General features: G+C 39.4%; 1 protein-coding gene across 1 annotated transcript in view; it reads left to right on the top strand.

Annotated features, from left to right (window-relative positions):
• PLXNC1 (plexin C1) overlaps positions 1–20115 on the top strand; it is a 68224-nt gene that overhangs the window by 28881 nt on the left and 19228 nt on the right. Inside the window, exons 12-18 of the mRNA XM_089526626.1 lie at positions 2905–2992; positions 9024–9230; positions 9337–9525; positions 13690–13786; positions 15059–15160; positions 17175–17278; positions 19272–19319. Coding sequence (XP_089382752.1) covers positions 2905–2992; positions 9024–9230; positions 9337–9525; positions 13690–13786; positions 15059–15160; positions 17175–17278; positions 19272–19319 — 835 coding nt within the window. The remainder of the gene's footprint in view (positions 1–2904; positions 2993–9023; positions 9231–9336; positions 9526–13689; positions 13787–15058; positions 15161–17174; positions 17279–19271; positions 19320–20115) is intronic.

The following is a 20115-nucleotide window of genomic DNA, read 5'->3' as shown; positions in this document are numbered from 1 at the left end:
GCTGGCTCCAAATCATTCTTCCAGTCAAGGACAGGACTTGGAAGATTTTTTTAATGGCATGCATCTCACAGAATCCTTTAGCCAACATGTCCATGCAACATGGGAGTACTGGGGATGGAGTCCAAAAAAGTAACTTTTCTAGCCTCTGGTCAGACCTCTTCTAAGTGTTTGTTTTGCCAGAATTTGAATCAGTTTTAATTTTAGCAGGCTCCTTCTGTATAATTTTAGCTCTTGACTACAGCTGTTGCCCGATTTTAATCATGATTTTACAGGAGTAATGTATGATCTGTAATCTTTGTTTTCTTTTTCTAATTGCTTATTAGCATTGCATTTTATTATTATCCTCTGTGTTGTTTTTTGTTGGCTACTTGGGGTATATCAATAAAAGTTTGTTATAGAAAATAATATTAACAATAATTGCTATTATTATTATGACAAAGCTTGCAATTAAATAGAAGACTGAATTGGCTGCAATCCCTTCCAAACAAACAAGCTGCCAATTTTTATTGTTGAAACAATAAAATTGTGGCAGAAATTAAAAAGCTCCAGTTAATTTCTAACATGTTGCCTTGTGTTGTCAGGATTTTCATTGCTAGAACCAAAGACCTCTAATTTTAAAGCAGATTCATGCACTCATGGACATAGGCTTTCTCTGGATAAGAAAGAACTCTTTGCTAGTGACTCAAAGTAATTTTTATTTTACAACTGAAAGCACTAAGTGTGGAGATGAATCATAAATATATAAAGACATTTAAGCCCTAAGTTTAGCTGTAAGTGCCAACTAGAGTAGATTCAGTGGGAAATTTAGGCCTGTTACAGACTGCCAAAATAAAGCTGCTTCGGGTCTCTTTGGAGGTATGCTATTTAAATGATGCATGGGTCCTAAGAGTCCGGAGGTCGCGCCAAAGCCACACTCCATTCCTAAGCACTAGAGTGCAGCTTTGGTGCAGCTTCCGGATTCTTAGGATGCATGCATCATTTAAACAGCATACCTCCAAAGAGATCCCAAGCAGCTTTATTTTGGCAGTCTGTAACAGGCGTTATCTTAATGGAACTGATTCTGTTGCTCTGTTCTAATTGCAACAGCAGTGGCTCTCAAACTGTGGGGAAAGACCTCCAGGAGGAGCATGAGACTCGGAAGCCTTGATCCTCCCTCCTCCTCCTCTTAAACTTTTTAATGTGTAAAATGTACATAGCCATTGCGCTAAATATTGAACTTACTCTAAATAAAACCGTTATAATTGGAACAATGTTATTTCTTTATAAAATGTTAAAATATGAATACACATATGTCTGAAAGAAAATACCCAAACTAACTAAATAAAATACCTTTATTCATATACTGCATCAAATGGGAGGCATAATGACTGCATGTAGATGAAAGAGGGATCCTAACGGTAAAAATTTGAGTACTGCTGAGCAACTGAATTTGGGCCTTAAATATTAGTAGGCGTTCTCTTAACAATTTGTTAGTTGTTAAACTAAAAGTAACATGTTACAGGTGATGTTGTTATTTGTAACATTTTATCTCCAAGTTTGGTACCATGTATATGCCAAATCTTAAGTGGCAGTTGTAAAAGTCCCTTCTTCTAAAAGCCCTCTAAAGTATCAATCTACTGTCTAGAATAGCTGTATTTTTGGGGCTGCCTTTCAAGAGCTAGTGGTAAGCAAGTATAGAGAAAATTGAATTTCTGTAATATATATATATGAAGATATAAATAATTATAATTGAATATTGTGTTTTAATTGAAAGGGCAGCATATATATTCACCCAAGTAAGTAACAAAGGCTTCCCTTCACCAGCCGTGCTTCCACACTTCTGTTGCTGGTCCTTAATGTCACGCACCACAATTTGGCTAACTCACTGAACTTGTGAGAATTTTCTTCACACATTCTCTTGAGTATGCTGTGATGCTTTTTTCCCCTGCTTGGCACCTTTTTCTAACTATATTTTCTTTCTGCACAGAATACATTTGTTTTTCTTTTGGTTATTCAGTATGTTTGTTGTGAGCCCCTCTCTGCCCCAGGATGGCTCATTTTAACTATCCATTAAGAATCTAAGCCCTCCCTCCAGTCCATCTGCCTTGTTCCTTGCCTCGGAGGTAGAGAAGAATTGCTGGACCTGATCCCCTTCCCCAACACCACTCCCTTCTCCTTTTGTGTCGTGTCTTTTTAGATTATAAGCCTGAGGGCAGGGAACCATCTAATTAAAAAGATTGTATGTACAGCGCTGTGTAAATTTACAGCGCTTTATAAATACAGAATAATAATAATAATAATAATAATAATAATAATAATAATACCCAGTAAGCAACAGTGGCACTAAAAACGAAGTCCACTTGTTAGGAGCACTGTACACCCATTTATGGTTGATTTTCATTTCTCATATTGTATTTAGTATACCCAATATGGCTGGAAGGAGCTGAACAGATTTAGAGGATCAATAACTGAGTGTGTGTCTAGGTAGATAGCTCCTAATGTTGCCAGGCAGTAGGGATTGTGTAGCTGTTCCACTTTTCCATCCCTAATTTTTTTCCCATTGGAAAGAAAAAAAGATGGAAGATGGTCAGTGCTGATAGTAGATAAGAGCAGATAAGAGAGTAGATAAGAGCTACTAACTTGCACCATGATATCACTTCTCAGTGGCTGCACAGTGTATCGTAGTGGCTGGATTGTTTCTATATGACAAGTCTCAATACTGAAGCCCAACTTTGGAAGTTGCTACATCATTTTATACTGGCATTTCATGCTTTCCATTCAAATTTTGAGAAAGTAAGAATGTTACATTCACTCTAGTAAAAGTGACTTCATAATATTTACAGACAAATATCAGTTTTAAAACTCTTTTTACCTCCTGTCCCACAATTTTATTCTATTTTTTACTTTATTTTTATTTTTTTGCAGTGGAGGACGCAACATAATTATACATGGGAGATACTTGAATATTACAGATTCAGTTCTTATTGTAGATGAGATGGAACAAATCTTGATTGTAAGTGTTGTCCATTTGTTGTTGTTTTTCCAGATCTTCCATTTAAATTGATTTTTTACAATGAAGTAATGGCCAGACAAATTGAAGGTGCTTATAAAGCTTGTGGCGGGCAGCTTGTGGCTTCTAGATGTTGAACTGAAATTTCCATTAGCTCTAGCTAACGTAAGCAATGATGAGGAATCATGAGAGCTGTAGTCCAGGGCCACAAGTTCCCTGCCCTTGTTGCAAATTCAGTTTTGATTACTACATAGACAAGAGTCTGAATATTATTTTGGCTGCAGTTCTACCAGTAGATAACACCATTGCTAGAAACTGTTGGATTTTCTAATTATTGATTTCTGTACTCTGGAATTTCTCTGCTTGTGTAAAATTTGTATAGCTTGTAGAAATACAGATTAATCATTTTGTAGTCCATGCATGTGAAATTTTGCTTTTCTTATGCAAACAATTCTGTAGCCCATTGCAAAAGTACTTTCACAGTTCATTATAACTCATGCTAGTTGTTCTTGGAGTAGTTGTTTTGTTAGCATTTGTCCAACTATTAAGAGAACAGGCAACCACTAATATAGGAGTGGGGTGTAATAAAGCCAAATGTGATTCCATGTCCCCTCCCCATTTTTAAATCAAGACAATTGCTTTGGGGAACATTTGGGAACAAAACACATGTTTGCACAAGAAAAGGGGGCTGCAGCAGCAGAGTGCATCTATCCAAACTCCTTTGGCTGCCAGTGCAGTTTTTTTCCTAGAGAGTTGCTCTAGAGCAGTGGTTCCAAACTTTGATCTTCTAGATTATTTTCTTTTTACTTCAGCTCCCAGAATTCCTGATTGTTAGCCAAACTTCCTAGGACTCCTGGGAATTGAAGTCCAAAATATCTGTTGGACCAAAATTTGGGGAACAGTACTCTGGAGGAACAATATAATCTCTTAACACTTTTCCTGCTAATTAGTTGCCACTAATACAGCTCCATGCTTTGGAAATTTCTTTCTCTTGCGTTTCTAATTTTTGGCCATTTGATGAAGAGTAAAAAACAAACAAACAAGGTGTTATGGAAGCATAAGGGTGTTATGGAACACCCTTATTGGGTGTTATAGAAGCATGAGGACTTATTGCTGTTGATGTCTATATGATACTACTGATAAATAAATACTTCATTGATTAATTATTGTTTATGCCCTGTGGTTTTAATTATGATAATTAAGTGTATGTTGCTATAGAAATTAATTGTTAGGTTTATTGCTTTAACTTATATTGGGTGCAAATGCCTTGGATTTTTTTTTAATATATAGAAAGGCACAGATAATATTTTATATTAATGAACACACACAGTTGTTATATGTTGTGTATCTGATACCACAGTATGTATTTTCAGTCACATTAATGGATCTGTCTACTTCAATATATAAATGCTTAAGTTATGAGTACAAGAACTGGAACACTAATGCAACCTTGGGCATTTTACCAGGGATGTGACGTAACACAGAACACTGTCTACACTCTACAGAATGTTGTTGTGATGCTAGTAAGAGTTATCACTGTCAGCTTTAGGGCAGAATAATTGACAGAGGGGAAATATTGAGACCATCACTAAGCATAGCTAACAGTTCTTGCATCCCAACAAATGTTTAAAACTATATCTGCACTGAAGAATTAATGCAGTTTGACACTGCATTAACTGCCATGGTTCAAGGCTGCAGGATTCTGGGGTTTGTAGTTTTGTGAGATACTTAGCCTTTTTTATCAGAGTGCTCTGGTAACACAATAAATTACAAATCTCAGGATTCCATAGAATGGAGTCATGTCATGCATTAATTCTGCAGTGTGGCAGTAGCCACAGACACAACATGCTACCCCCATAGAATATACCTTCATCAATAGCCTTTTACAGTTTCCTCACCCAGTATGCAATTTAACATGTTTAATTTACCTCTATATTTGGGAGCAGTCCCTAGATTTCCACCATTTTAAAACGCTACTGTGCATGTACAGTTTGCTCTTCTTCAGTTTTCCCTGCTGTCCGTTTGTGACTGAACTTTTACAATGTTGTGGAAGAGTTCTCTAATTCTGTAATTACAGAACTCTAAAATTACAGATATAAAGAAGACAAGAAATTGAACACAGCTAGTCCCTGGAAGACTTTACATTTTTGAACGTAGGAAATACGTATCTAGTATTAGCGTTGGAATTCATCTTTTAATCATTATTATTATTATTATTAACCTTTATTTATGAAGCGCTGTAAATTTACACAGCGCTGTACATACAATCTTTTAGTTAGACGATTCCCTGCCCTCGGGCTTACAATCTAAAAAGACATGATACAGAAGGAGGAGGGAGTGGTGGAGGGAAAGGGTAAGAGGTCCAGCAGTTCCTCTCTACCTCCAAGGCCTGGACCAAGGCAGATGGACTGGAGGGAGGGGGAGGCTTCATAATGGATGGTTAATCATTTTCCAGGGAAAATACATACTCACAAGTAGGATAATACATATACAGTACATAGCAATACAGGAAAGGGTTTAATAAACAGGCACCACAAGAACATCAAATAGTGAGCGACAATTATGCAATGCCTGGGAAGGCTTCTCTGAACAGGATGGTTTTCAACTCCGTTTTGAAGCTGGTTAAAGAAGTGATGGCTCTTGCTTGTGGGGGAAGAAGGTTCCAGGAGTGAGGGGCAGCAAGTGAAAAGGGGCGAATCCGGGAAGGGGCAGAGGAAATCCTGGGCTGAGACAGCAGACCTTGACTACTAGAACGGAGGGCCCTAGTGGAAAGGTGAGGAGAAAGAAGGTCTGATAAGTAGGGAGGGGCCAGTCCGTGGAGGGCTTTAAACGTGGACAGCAGGAGCTTATACTGAATGCGGAAAGGGAGGGGGAGCCAGTGAAGGGATGCCAACACAGGAGAGATGTGGTCAGAGCGGTGGGTGGAAGTGATAATGCGTGCAGCTGAATGCTGAACAGAGATTAAAGGACGGAGGTGAGAAAGAGGAAGCCCAGCCAGGAGGACGTTACAGTAATCGAGTCGTGAGACCACTAGGGCATGGACCAGGATCTTGGCAGTAGAGGCGGAGAGATATGGTCGGATTTTGGCAATATTGTATAAAAAGAATCTACAAGCCTTGGCTGTGGTCTGGATCTGAGGGATACACGACAGAGAAGAGTCAAAGATAAAACCAAGACTGCGGGCTTGCTGGACTGGTTGAATAGAAATGTTGTCCACAGAGACAGAAAAGGAGTGTTGAAGGACGGGCTTAGGAGGAAAGACAAGAAGCTCCGTCTTGGACATGTTGAGCTTCAAACGCCGATGGCGCATCCACTGCGAGACAGCTGTGAGGCAAGACGAAACTTGCTGTTCAAGCCTTGGAGAAAGGTCAGGGGTGGAAAGATACAGCTGGGTGTCATCGGCATACAGATGGTAGGAAAAGCCAAAAGAGCTAATGAGTTTTCCTAAGGACAGTGTGTAGAGAGAAAACAGAAGGGGACCCAGAACAGAGCCCTGAGGAACACCAACAGATAAGGGAACAGGAGAAGAAGTCTGACCACCTGCAACTACTGCAAAAGATCTGCCAGACAAGTAAGATCTAAACCAGTTGAGAACAGAGTCTGAGAACCCAAGATCAGAGAGGATATCAACTAGAAGACAGTGATCAACGGTGTCAAAGGCTGCAGACAGATCAAGAAGGATGAGAACAGAGTAAAGGCCATTAGCCTTGGCCTGTAAAAGGTCATTCGAGATCTTGGTGAGAGCTGTCTCTGTAGAATGCCTTGGGCGGAAGCCAGACTGAAAGGGATCGAGGATGGAATTGGCTTCAAGAAACTCAAGACAGCGCGAATAGACAACCCGTTCCAAAACCTTAGAAAGAAAGGGAAGAAGAGAAATCGGACGATAGCTAGACAAGGAGGAGGGGTCAAGAGAAGGTTTTTTCAGAATTGGGGAAATGAGAGCATGTTTGAAGTCCAAAGGGAAGGAGCCTGTAGAGAGAGAGAGATTGAAGATATGGAGAAGTGAGGGCAGAAAGGAGGGAGCTATAGAGATTAGAAGACGAGTAGGAATTGGATCAAGAGAACAGGTTGCAGGTTTGGAAGAGTTCAGAAGTGAAGAGAGTTCATCCAAAGAGGCAGGAGGAAACACAGAAAATTTGTCAGGTGAGGGTGATAGAAGATTAAGAGCAGAAGAAGAATCGGGGGGGACTATCTCAGAGCGAATAATGGAAATCTTAGAGATGAAATAATTAGCAAAGTCATTAGGAGAGAATGATGAAGAGACAGGAGGAGAGGGAGGTTTAAGCAAAGTGTTGAAGGTGGAGAACAAACGCTGCGGGCACCTCTCATTGGCGGAGATCAATGATTTGTAATAATTCTGTTTTGCCATAGAGAGGGAGCGTGAGAAGGAAGAAAGAACAAATTTGAAATGGATAAAATCAGCCCACTCTTTGGACTTTCTCCAAAGACGTTCGGCTGCTCTAGAGCAGGACCGGAGAAACTTAATGTTGGGGGTAAGCCAGGGCTGAGGCCTAGTCTTAGAGGAGGAAGTGCGCACAGAGACAGGGGCAAAATGGTCAAGAGTCGAGGAAAGAGTAGAGTTAAATAAAGACATTGCTGAATCAGCAGAATCCCCGAGATTTAGGGAAGAGAGAGATGAATCCAGGGTCAGACCAAGATGGTTAGAGTCAACAGACTGAAGATCACGAAAATGGCGTTGAACAGTATGACGAGGAGGTGGAGTATAAGTGAGAGCAAAGGAGATTAAATGATGGTCAGATAGTGGAAAGTCAAGTGCCAGGTAGTCAGAAATGGCACAGTTTGCAGCAAGAACCAGGTCAAGACAGTGACCAAGAGAATGAGTTGAAGAGTTGGAGTGTGGCTGGAGGCCAAAAGAAGCTAGCAGAGAGTTAAAGCGAGATGTTGTAGGGTTATTGGAATCATCAGTGTGGATATTGAAGTCACCTAGGATCAAAGTGGGGACTGAATCTGAAAGAAAGAATGTCAGCCATGATTCAAAGTCTGAGAGGAACTGGGTGGCAGAGCCAGGAGGGCGATAAATAACTGCGACCCGGAGCTGTACAGGAGAAAAGAGTCTGATAGGATGATACTCAAAGGAAGAGAAATGATAGCTGAGGGGAAAAGATAGAACTTGAAACTGGCAGGAGTTAGATAGCAAGATACCAACCCCTCCTCCTCGACCCTCAGGGCGGCTTGTGTGGGTGAAGGAGAGACCACCAAAAGAAAGGGCAGCAGAGGTTGCAGTATCATGGGCTGGGAGCCAGGTTTCAGTGAGAGCAAGGAGATTAAGGGATTTGGAGAGAAAAAGGTCGTGGATTGCTGTTGCTTTAGGGGCAGCAGAGCGGCAGTTCCAGAGGGCTACTGTAGAAAATATATTGAAGGGAAGACAATAACAAATCACTAAGAAAACCCTATTGAACTTAGGAGGTTATTATAAGTTGACAGGCAGCATGAAAGCACTTATATTATATTACATTACATTGGAAAGTATATAATAAGGTCATGCACAATCCATATCAAAATATCTAAATTCTGTAGAAAAGAAAGGAATTGCGAAAATTTAAAGGCACAGATCTAATATCTCGTCATATATTTGGGCAGTTGGCTATGATTCCACTTTATACTGGCTGTGTCCTTTTTATTTATTTGATATATATCCTGCTTTTCTCCCAAATGAGATGTAAATCATTAGTACTTCTGAGGTTTGTAGTTTGGTGAGGTATTAGAGCTCTCTTGCTGAGAATTTTAAACAGTGCTTCTAAACTACAAATTTAGGATTCCATAGGAAGCACCTATGCAGTTACTTTGGGTAGAGTATTTGTAATACTTCATCTTAAGTGTTCAAATAAATATTGTGCTTTATATTTTTATTTGTGAGCTAAATAAATGTAAGTACTAAGTGAAATTCTTCTAATGTGAGTAGCATATATATCCATAGAAGCACAGCTAAAGTTATATTGAGTACATTTTACTAATGCCTGCTGTATAAATTTTACCATGTTTTATAGTTTAGTATTGTTTACCTTTTTTTTAGCACTTTACATGTCACACAAATAGTGTTGAATGTAATTTTACAACACCAGCTATTAAACCTGAAAAAATGATGAAAATGGCTGCTATTGTCCTAAAAATTGAAGAGAGGCATGTACCTTGTATTAAACTTCGGTATGATCCAGATCCTGAATTTATTCATTATGAACTGACAACAGATTTGGAACCCGACTTGGAGTTAAAAATACATGTAAGTTTTTTTAAAAAAGAAAACGAATCTCTCCATTTAAAAATGTCCTCCTTTGTATTTTATGCCATGGATTCTGTTTCATTCTAATTATTTCCATTCTTTCCAGAAAAAAAACGATTCACTAAATATATCAAGAAGTGAAATTGAAATTTTTCTGTCTCATGTGGTTAATAAAGAATTGGTGAATATAACTTTCATTGTCCAAAATATTTCAAACACTGAAGATCGTAGCATTATACACAGCAGAGCCAAAAATGCTGGTATCAAGATTGATAGATCCAGTGTGAAAGTTTATGTAAGTAAAACAAATTGTTTTGTGTATGTGAGTTGTATTTTAAATGTATTTCATAGTTGTGACCACTCCATATTGTGAATATGCCAGCCAGGTTTCGTGTAGTCTGTCTGGAAAACAATCTGTAGGATTATGATCATTTGGTTTATAATTGTGTAGCATTAGTGCTGTAGGCTATTTTGGATCTCATGAAGAAATTACACGGTGTTTGCTGGTGCTTCTGAAAGCACTATAAAAACTGGAGGCCACAAAACTACTGCAACTCCTCAAAGCTGGGGGAATTTGTCTGATGTATTCTTTGTTCAGTAGGGTTTGAGAGGCACTTTTCAGTTTCTATATGTAAATCTGAGGTTCTGACCACTTCAGAGATCTTCAGATGTTAACAACGAACTACAGTATAATTAAGGAAGAAGCCTAGGAGACTTCCAGGCTTTTACCGTTCTGCTTTTTTCCAGGACAGCTGTGAATTGCTGAGAAACTTCTGCTTTCCTTTTTGAGCAATCACAGTTTAGCATTATATCCAAGCCAGACAAACTTTTTTGTTAACTGCCCTCGAGTCGACTCTGACTCATGGTGATCGTGAGACATCGCCAAGATTCCCTGTCCTCCAGTGTTCAGCTTAGTTCCTGCAAATTCATTTCTGTGACCTCCCTGATTGATTTTCTTTCTTTCTGATTTCTTTACTGACCAGCTCTTGCATCTGTACATGATGATGGGGAATACAATGGCCTGGATGATTCTAACTTTAGTTCATAGATATACAGTTGGCCCTCTGTTTTCGCGGTTGATCCATTCCAGACCCCCCCCCCATGAAAACAGAGGCTCATGCTTATTCAAGCCCCATAGGCTTGAATGGAGTGCACCTCTGTGCGCATGGCAAGGGCGTGTGCGCCACTGCAAATACTGCAGGTTGTCCCTCCATGTATTTTCAAGGGTGCAGATCTCAAATCCGTGCATTAGGAGGGGCGACTGTATATCTTTACTCTTTAGGATCTTTTCTAGTTCTTTCATAGTTGCCCTTCCCATTCCTAGTCTTCTTCTTATTCCTTGACTGCAGTCACCATTTTGATCAGTATTTGACTCTGGGGTCAACTCTTTAACTATTTTGATTTCCTCATTATCTAGGTTGAATTTGTAGTGTAGCAACATCTTAGAGTAGGGCTACATTACCGTTTTTGGTCAAAAAATTGCTCAACCTTCACTGCCAGGAGCAGCACAATAAAAAAAATGATGTGCATAACATTGGTGACGTGTGGAATTTGGCAATGACTGGTGTGTGTGTATGCGTATGCATGCACATATGCATGCCAGGGGACTCCTGGGGGGTGTTTTTGAGGCCTTGAGGGCTGCAGGCTGAGCACTTCGTTCTGTAAAGAAATAGATCATTTGGGCAGATTGTGAACCACTGCCCAATTAAGATATGTGCCCATGACACCCTGTAAAATGACTTTCTTGCAGCTGCAGAACATTAGGGAACATGCATCTTCAGTGTAATCTATCAAGCCAAATCTGTTTCTGTTTTTCCTTCCAAAGATCCTTCAAACATGAAACACGCTTGCTTTCATTGTTTAATTTTGTAATAATGGTGGTACCAATGTTTGATCATTTTAATGAATATTTGGGGGACTCTATCAATACTGGGGCTTAGGCTAGCTAGAAAAAAATCAACAAGCAAAGCCAGTAAGGTGCAATTGTAATTTAATGAATAATTCCCATTTATTAAACATCTTCATCTGAGATGTTAATATATTAAAGTAGAATCATATACTAGTGGCTACAGTTTAAAAACTAGTATAGGGAGAAAGGTATCTGGTCTAAAATTATTTTAAAAGCAAAAAAATTGAAATTAATATGAGGAAAATACTTTTTTGAATTTTCCAATTTGTTTCAATTTCATTTGTGGAGAACACAAAATGAATATTACTTTTCTGTTCCCCTGCCTTTCAGATTGGGGAACTTACACAATTTAGTCTTTGGTTAGATATCATTGTGAGCTTTCTCCTTTCCTGCATTGCTTCTATATATAGAATCCAGTAATTTGTGCTTCGAGGCACAGCAAACTCAGAGGGAGTGCTCAGAGGGATGTAAATATGTTCATGTTTGGTGTCAATTTCACTTCAAATTGATTACATTTAGCATTTGTCCTATAGTGACTTCAGGTCAAGTGTGTGTTTGTGTGTTTGCATTTGCATTTAATACCATTTAGGTCTTGTCAGATGCAGCTGCGTGACATTTTGTTTTCTAGCAGAGAGGACAGAGCAAAGGATGAAAAAACAACAATAGTGTGAGGAGAAACAAGAATGAAATATCAGTGCTCAGTTCACTGGTATTGTAAAGTCAGACAGTAATATAGAAAAAGAGCTAGTACAACATTAATTAAATATGTTGGAAAGAATTCACTTGTGAATCCCTGTACAAAATAAATTAATTTACGATGCCTGGACAAATACCGAGACATGAACCCAGCTGTCCTTTGGATTTTGTCTCAATGTCTCACAAACATTAAAAATCTCAGCTTTCCCTAGCATTGAGCTAGTGCGGTAACTGGTTCAAATTTTGAATTTTACTTATGCTCAGAAGTTAAAAATTATAGTGCTGAAATAAGAGCAAAGTTTGTTATTCAGGTCATGACAAATTATCAGTTTTGGAATGTAAACAACTTTGAATGGCTCCATATTTGAATTGCTAACCCAAACAAAAGAAAGACCTGCATAGACAGTTTGGGGACGTTGAAACAAAACATATAGATAAAAGATTGATTGACGTGGGATAGAGGCATATCTTAGGATATCCAATGAATATATAGGGTTTAATTCAATGTAACCAATGAAAATGTGATTTGTAGTTTCCTTTGTTCAAAATACTATAAAAACTAGGTTCATTTTAGAATCGTGGTCCCAGAATTTGGAATATGAATGTCCTCTGGGAACAATGCTGCAGCTAAATAAACTATGTTTTCTTTCCAATTGACTCCTTGGTCTCCCTGCTGATTTCTGGTTAAAATTCTGGTTTTAAAATAATAATCAAGAATCAAGAACACTAGGGCAGTTAAAGCAGTGTCAAAGTGGATTATTTCCACAGTGTGTTTTGGACCTAAGTCTGCTCAATGGATCTGTGCATCCACACCATACATGTGATTTACAAACTTAGGTTTAGCAAATAAATTATATAACTTCACTTCCCTATTTGGAGTTTAGCATTTTAACAGGCAAGAAAGCATCTAGACAGAATATGGTGGCATTTTTTAATTTTTTAAAAAATGTGTTGAATCAGTAGATCAGCAGCATTTTGCCAGTTTCCCCTTCCCCTAGTTAGGTTTGTTTCACATTTGCAGATTAGACATAAGTGGTAACTGGTCAGATCACACATAAAGCTTAATCTCTCTCTCTCATGTGTGTGTGTGTGTGTGTGTGTAGTGAAAAGTACCTAAGACTCTAGTCGTGTGTGTATGTATGTACCATCAAGTCGTCTGTTGACTTATGGCAACGTCATGAATTTCATTGGGTTTCCTTAGGCAAGGAATAGTCAGAGGTGTTTTTGCCAGCTCCTTCCTCTGAAATGTACCTGCCAATGGAGTGCAGCAGACTGACATTTCCATTCCCTCATTTCAGAAATCTCAAGTGCAAGGAGGAATTTCCACAGGGATTCTGAGTGTCACACTGGAGATTGCTGTTGGGAGGGGTTGGTAATGTCAGTTTGCTTTGCCTCAGTCCACAGGAGAACAGACTTCGGTCACTCACTGTAGCTGATTTCCAGCAAAGCAGAGGTGGTGGGTAGACTGGGAGATGCAACATAGTTAAATACATCTCAGCTAATATTTTAAGTCCCAGATAAATAGGAGGTTCTTGACTTCTAAAAGATAGCAACGTCGGAGACAAGTGAGCCTCACTTGGTGGACATTTCACACCTGCAAGAATCCATCCTTACTTGAGTCTTGTGTTCATATCAGTTTCCATTATGTACTGGCAAAGTCCACTTTTAGTAATTTAATTTTTGTTAACAGTAGCCTCTCTCTTTGTGAATTACTATTGGTTCAGGGAACAGTAAAAACATGATGTTTCTGTTTATGTTTATAGGCAAGTTTGTTTATTTACTGACACTAGTCTGCTACAAATGCGGAAGGTCTACAGTTCCTTTTGCTCATTCGGTTTCTTGTTAATCTGCTAGGTCAAGGTGGGAAACTTTGTGCATGAAGTCCCAAATGAAACACACGGCTATGTATATCTGTACATCCTTTTCTTAATAATCCCTATAGTAATTGTAGGTAAGTAACAGCATAAATTGTTTTTGTGTCCTAAAATGCAGCATGGATATGCAATAAGAGTCAAGGAGAGTAGACTGAAGGAGAGGAGCTTAGATCAAGAAAAAGGAGTGATCTCAGTCCAACCTATGCAAGATCTGGAGGTGCCCCACCCATCTCCTAAGACCTGGGAATTCCTCATCCTCCCAGTTGATAATCCCCTTTGTCAGGTGAAGCTCCATTACCCCACATGCTACCTCTAAGAGTGCTCTTGCAACTGGCAGCTGTGTTGTAGACTCAGCTTTGCCATGAACAGGGGAGACCCATATACTGCTGACAGAATGGCATCTGTCAGTGGGATGGATTACATCCCTTCATGCTTTTCTCTCCCCTGCAATATTTGACTTTGAAACTTGGGGTAACGTACTAATTCAGATTTCAGGAACTGCAAGAGCTGAAGTGGGAGGAATGAGCAATGGAAATTATTTTTTTTACTACTCGGCCATGTGGTGATTGCCCCCCCCCCCATATATATACGATGACTCTGCCACTTTTATTGGTTTTAATTGTTATGTAATTTTAAATTCTATATTGTTTAATTGTCTTTTAAGGGGGTGGATATTTTGTATATATGGATGTATTTCAACTCTTGTAAGCCACTTTGATTGTTTTAACAAAAAGTGGGATAGAAATAAAAGTTTTATTTTTATATATTTTTATAAAGTTACATTCACAACACGTTTCACTATAACCTCTAGTACTGAATTATGCTCTGTTTACTATTCCTCAACTTTGCTTAGTCCACCAGTTGGACAGTATATTCCGGGTTATTAAAAGGCTGCAACTTTAATGTAATTACAATGCCATAGATCCATCACTGTCAAAGCATGAAATCTCTGAGTTGACAAAATCCAGGTCAAGAGGACATGGGGAATATGGCATTTGGCCAAGTCCCTCCCAAAATCTCATGACAACTGTGGCATTGCAAGATTTCCAGAATTCCCATTACTGGCCCTAAATGAAGCTCAGTGAAACTACCACCCCTCTGGAGCATTAGGGTGCAACCTATGTCTTTTCATACACAGAGCCTTCCCCATGTGCTACATATATATTGGGCTACATTTTCTGACTATTTAGTATTCATGGGATTTGAGGTGCAAAACATCTGAAGGGCACCAGGGGCATGGATATAGATTGTAAATACATGCTGAGACACTTTTTGTTGCTAAATGAATACAAATGTGTAGAAGGCTTATTTCTATTTCTGGATTAATTAAAGCACTCACCATTTTTCAGCTGCAGTTTTTGTGACTCGACGAAAATCCAAGCAGTTAAATAGAAAACTGAGTGCACACTTGGAGCTTTTGGAATGTGAAATTCGTAAAGAAATACGTGAAGGTGGGTTTCCCTATGTACGAGGAAAATGGATTGACTCTTGCATGCCTAAGTAAGGGTGTCTTTAATTCCATTTAAAGACGTGTACTGTCAGCCCTCCACATTTGCAGCTTTGACTTTGCAGATTTGATTGTTTGTGGTTTTAATTAATATGTTATCTCTAGTTCCTCCAGCACAACTAGCAGAAGTTGACCATAGAGTTGAACCTAGAAGTTCCTAGAGAAAACATTTCTCTGGGCATTAGTAGGTCCTCTAGCATGATTCTATGACCAACTTCTGACAGATGTTGATCAGAGTTGCACTGGAGGACTGGAAATTCCTAGAGAGATGTTATCTTAGGTAAAAAGAATAATGTTCTTTTATTTGCGGTTTTTCCACATTCACAGGGGTCCTTCACCCGAAATCCCTGCAAATGTGGAGGGACCATTACTTTCTATACAGTAGTTCTCAAAGTTATAAAATATAGGCGGGATACATACCGCCATTTAGTACGTATAGAATACGTACTAGGGTTAGGAAGGGGCGGTGCTTCCGCACCCCCCTAACCCTAGTACGTATCCTATACGTACAAGATGGCGGCGCCCCTTCCACATGGGCGCCGCCATCTTTGCGTATCGGACGCTGAGCGTCCGTACGCGTCGCGCCGCTTGTGACGTAGCGAGCGCGCCCCTGGCGCCTCGCTACATCGCAAACGCGACGGTAAAAGAAGCTCCATTTTGGAGCTTCTTTTTCGGTCCGCGCGGGAGTCGGGCCGTCTGAAGGCTCCGGCTCCCCCGCGGACCTACTGGCGGCGGTGGCAGACCGCCGCAAAGCGGCGGTCTGTACCCCGCCATAGATTTCCTATTGAATTGTTATTAGCAAAGTATTACAGCCAGTATGATAAGATGCCAGTTATGTCAGTAGTGGCCAGTGAGCTGGGAAAGGTGTTACTAATTATATGCTATCACTGAATAGAGACCAGAGATTAGGCGGTTGCAATGTAGTGGTGCTGAAAGTAGGAAGTATCTCAGGAGTTGTTCAGACCAGCAGTTTGGGATAGCTTGGGGGCAGAGTCGGGATGTAGCATCTCCACAACACATGCTCCAGCTCTGCCCCCAGGGTGGCGTGACACCATGCACTGCACCACACAGCATCACGGTGCTCCTCTGGCACTGTGTACAGATGGCACAGTGCCGAAATAGTACCGCCAAGCCTTGGCAATGCAGTTATTGCACCCTTTGCAGGGTTCAAAACGAAAGCGCTTTTTGTGGTACCTTTTTGTGCCCTGCAAAGGCCAGATCAGGGCTGCAGCATGCGGTTGCCACAGCCCCAATGTGGTTGAAACGGGTGGCTCCATGCCGCCCAGGCCTGTAGCTAGGCTGGGGCAACCGGGGCACCGTCTCAGGGACCCCAGCCAAAAGGGACCCCAAAGAGAGTTCAATCCCAGGCAAGGCTCTAGGAAGCCTTGCATTCTTCTGTAGGTCACTAAAATGAGTACCGAGCTTGTTAGAGGCAATTAGCTTATACATTGTAAACTGCTTAGGGAGTGTTAGTTCACTGCTAAGTGGTACAAAATGTACTTTGCTATTGCTGTTGCTAACATTATATAGAAAGGCTGGTGTTAATTAGCCAGCAACAGCAGCACCCAAGGTGGGCACAAGGCACTGACATCATCAACCTGGGCTGTGTGCTACTAGCCATTTAGTAGCTACATGCCTGGCCCAGGTGTTCTTACCTCTGCTTCCATCTCACAGTATCCAGTGTAGAGCTGGTCATCACTTCACGGCAACTACTGTCTACTGTGATCAGTCCACTTTATTTGGCTGCCATTGCACTGTGTATAGCAATTTAATCCAAGAAAATGGGATATTGAAAAGCATATTCACCCTCTGTTTCACTTGTCATGAAAAACGTAGAGATAATGTCTGCTTTGGGAACTGTCTCTGATAATCGCTTTGCACAATCATATTGAAAGCTATAATTAAGATAATCCTATATTGTAAAAACTACCACTCCAGGGGATCTTTGTTGGTTGCAGGATTTGTTGAACTACAGATGGAAAAGCTGGATGTGGTTAATAATTTTGGAACGATTCCCTTCCTTGACTACAAACACTTTGTTCTTAGGACTTTCTTCCCAGAGGTAAATACTGCTAGTCTCTTGGTAATTGAAATGTCCCAAATAGTTAACACAATTAATTATTTTTTCCACACGGTTAATAATAATGACTTTAAAAGGGAAATGCTTGAACATCTGGTTGATTGCAACATTTGAGGTTAGGAATTGCTCTGGAGTTAGCCATAAAGTTACAAGGCCTTCTTATGGTGCCCTGGAGCACCAAAGCCGGAGAACCTAGTGCCACTGGGCCCTTGGTTCTGCCAAGCTATTTCTTTGTGGTTAAAACAAAATGCAAATAGCAAACCAGAAGTCTTGGAGGAAACATAAATATGGGAAACTTAGGCTGCTGCCACACTCCAGAATTAATACAGTTTGGCTTTAATTGCCCCATGAAATCCTGGGATTTGTAGTTTATTGTAACATCAGAGTTCTCTGACAGAGATAGCCAAATATCTCACAAATCTACAAATCCCAGAATTACATCACATTGAGCCATGGCAAATAAAGCAGTATCAAAATGCATGAATTCTGCAGTGTAGATGTAGCCCTGCATGTGCATATTATGTGCCATTAACAGGATGTCAGCACTTCTTTCCCACATGTCATCATTATGTGTAGTTGATGTTTATGTAGCAAAAAGGGTCAGTCTGTTTCACTGCTGCTAAATTACCAGGGCTTAAATTCCATTGTTAATCCCATCAGCAGTAGACCCATTGAATCAATAGAACTTGCATATGTATTGACTTGCCAAGTTACTGTTTATTGAATTTATCTACTCTAGATGTAATTCACAGTAGACATCAGGCTCAGCTACCCATCTTGTGCAAATAATTTTATATTATGAATAAGAATTAATTCACATTAACTGCTGATTCCATTTTCTGTTTTGAATTTGTTGAATTTGATTTTTTTTTTTAAAAAAAAAAGGTTTTGTATGTGCTATATTCGTGGTTTTCATCATGTGAAGAACATAACACAACAAAACTGTGTTCCATCTACTCTTCAAAGATTTTTCAGGGCATGTTGGTCTACAGTCTACATGGGGGAAAACAATCTGAGAAGACCATATCACCACATTACCTCAAGTGATGCGGACATCCATTAAAAAATCAATTCAGGGTGAACCACAAAATGTATTCTGTAAATCAACTATCCATTTGCTTATGATCTGAGCTTGAATAATATGGGGAAATGTATACTAAGGTCCTCCTTTAAAAAATAATTTGTGCCTTGAGTTAACATTTCTCTTCTGCGTACAGACACAATTTAGGCCAACCCAGTTATTCTTATTGTAAAATATTTGCACTTTAAACATAGGACTCTTCCCAAATCTTCATTGCATTAATAACAATGAGTTTTGTGACACCTTAAAGACTAACAAGTTTTATTTGGAATAAACTTGCATGCACTTAACCCATTTTGTCAAATGTAACTGATGAAATGGGCTGGAGTCTGAAACAGCATGACAAATTCTGTGGTGGTATAATTCCACATTAGACTGCAATATCAATAGCACTTTTGAGACTAATAGTACAAAAGAAGTTGTAGCATAGGCTTTTGTAGACTCATCTGAAGAAGTAGCCTGAGACTACGAAAGCTTATGCTGCAACGTCTTTGACTCAGTCTCAAATGGGCTACAAGATCTCTTTGGCCCAAAACACATTACAGAAATAATCCATTTTGAGACCGTTTTAACTGCCCTGGCTCAGTGCTAGGGAATCCTGGGAATTGTAGTTTATTGTGGCACTAGAGTTCTCTGACAGAGAAGGATGAATGTCTCACAAAACTACAGTTCCAAGGATTCCCTAGCATCGAGCCGGGGCAAATAAAGCAGAATCAAACTGGACTATTTCTGTAGTGTGTTTTGGACCTTTGTAAATTTTGTGGTATATTTGTGACAAAATACTAATGCTTCAACCTCCATTTATTTTTTAAAATTAATATATTTTGTTTAGTTTCAAGTTACAGTATCTGAGGTATCTAGTGGTAAAAATAATCTTCTATTAATCTATTTTAGCCTGGAGGCAATCCATTTATTTTTATTGAAGACTCCAGTGCACTACTTGTAAGTATTTTAGATGTTCTTTTACCTGTCTTGCAAAGTCAGGCAACCTCTTCAGTAGAAAGGAGCACTTTGACAGTAATATTTATAGTGTTTCTAGTCAATATTATTGAGAATTTTATATTGCTTTTTGCTTTGAATTACAATACTATTGAGAGATGCAACAGATAAATTCTATAACTAAATAAAACAATGAATAGCAGGTGATATACATATACAGATGTTTTGTGTTCATTAAGATGACAGGTGGCAAATTGTCTTTGATGGGAAACATAAATCACTTACATTTCAAAACTGTTGCCTTTAAATGTGAAGATACGGGCACAATCCTGGACATACTGTACCATCCTACACAATTTTTCTGCTGGATCCTGTTTTCTATTTTGTCTGTATTTTAAACACTGTCTTTATCCTTCATTAAATGTAAAAAACCTTGCAACGCCATGCCATATAAAAATAGTTTTCTTCTAGGAAAAAAGTGTTTCTTTATGTAGTGATTATTAGCACTACATTTGCTGGCTGGGGATGAATGATGATTAACCAGAGTGATGTGATGCAATGATATATTGTAGTGTAACTGGGTTGATTTTATTAGAGTGATTATTTTGGAAGCTAAGCAGTGCTAGCCCTGGTTAGTGCTTGGATGGGAGACTGCCAATGAATACCATAGCAATAGCAATAGTATGAACAGTGAACTCTGTGAACTCTGCAATTTGTAAGCTAATTGCCCCAACAACCTGGGTACCCATTTTACCAAGCAATGAAAGAAAGGAAGGCTGAGTCAACCTTGGAGCCCCTG

The sequence above is a fragment of the Sceloporus occidentalis genome, unplaced genomic scaffold (assembly GCF_023333645.1).
Source record: "Sceloporus occidentalis isolate IW3139 unplaced genomic scaffold, rSceOcc1.0.p SCAF_5, whole genome shotgun sequence".
NCBI lineage: Eukaryota > Metazoa > Chordata > Lepidosauria > Squamata > Phrynosomatidae > Sceloporus > Sceloporus occidentalis.
The sequence above is the reverse complement of the archived record's forward strand: the minus strand, read 5'-3'. Positions and strand labels throughout refer to the sequence as shown.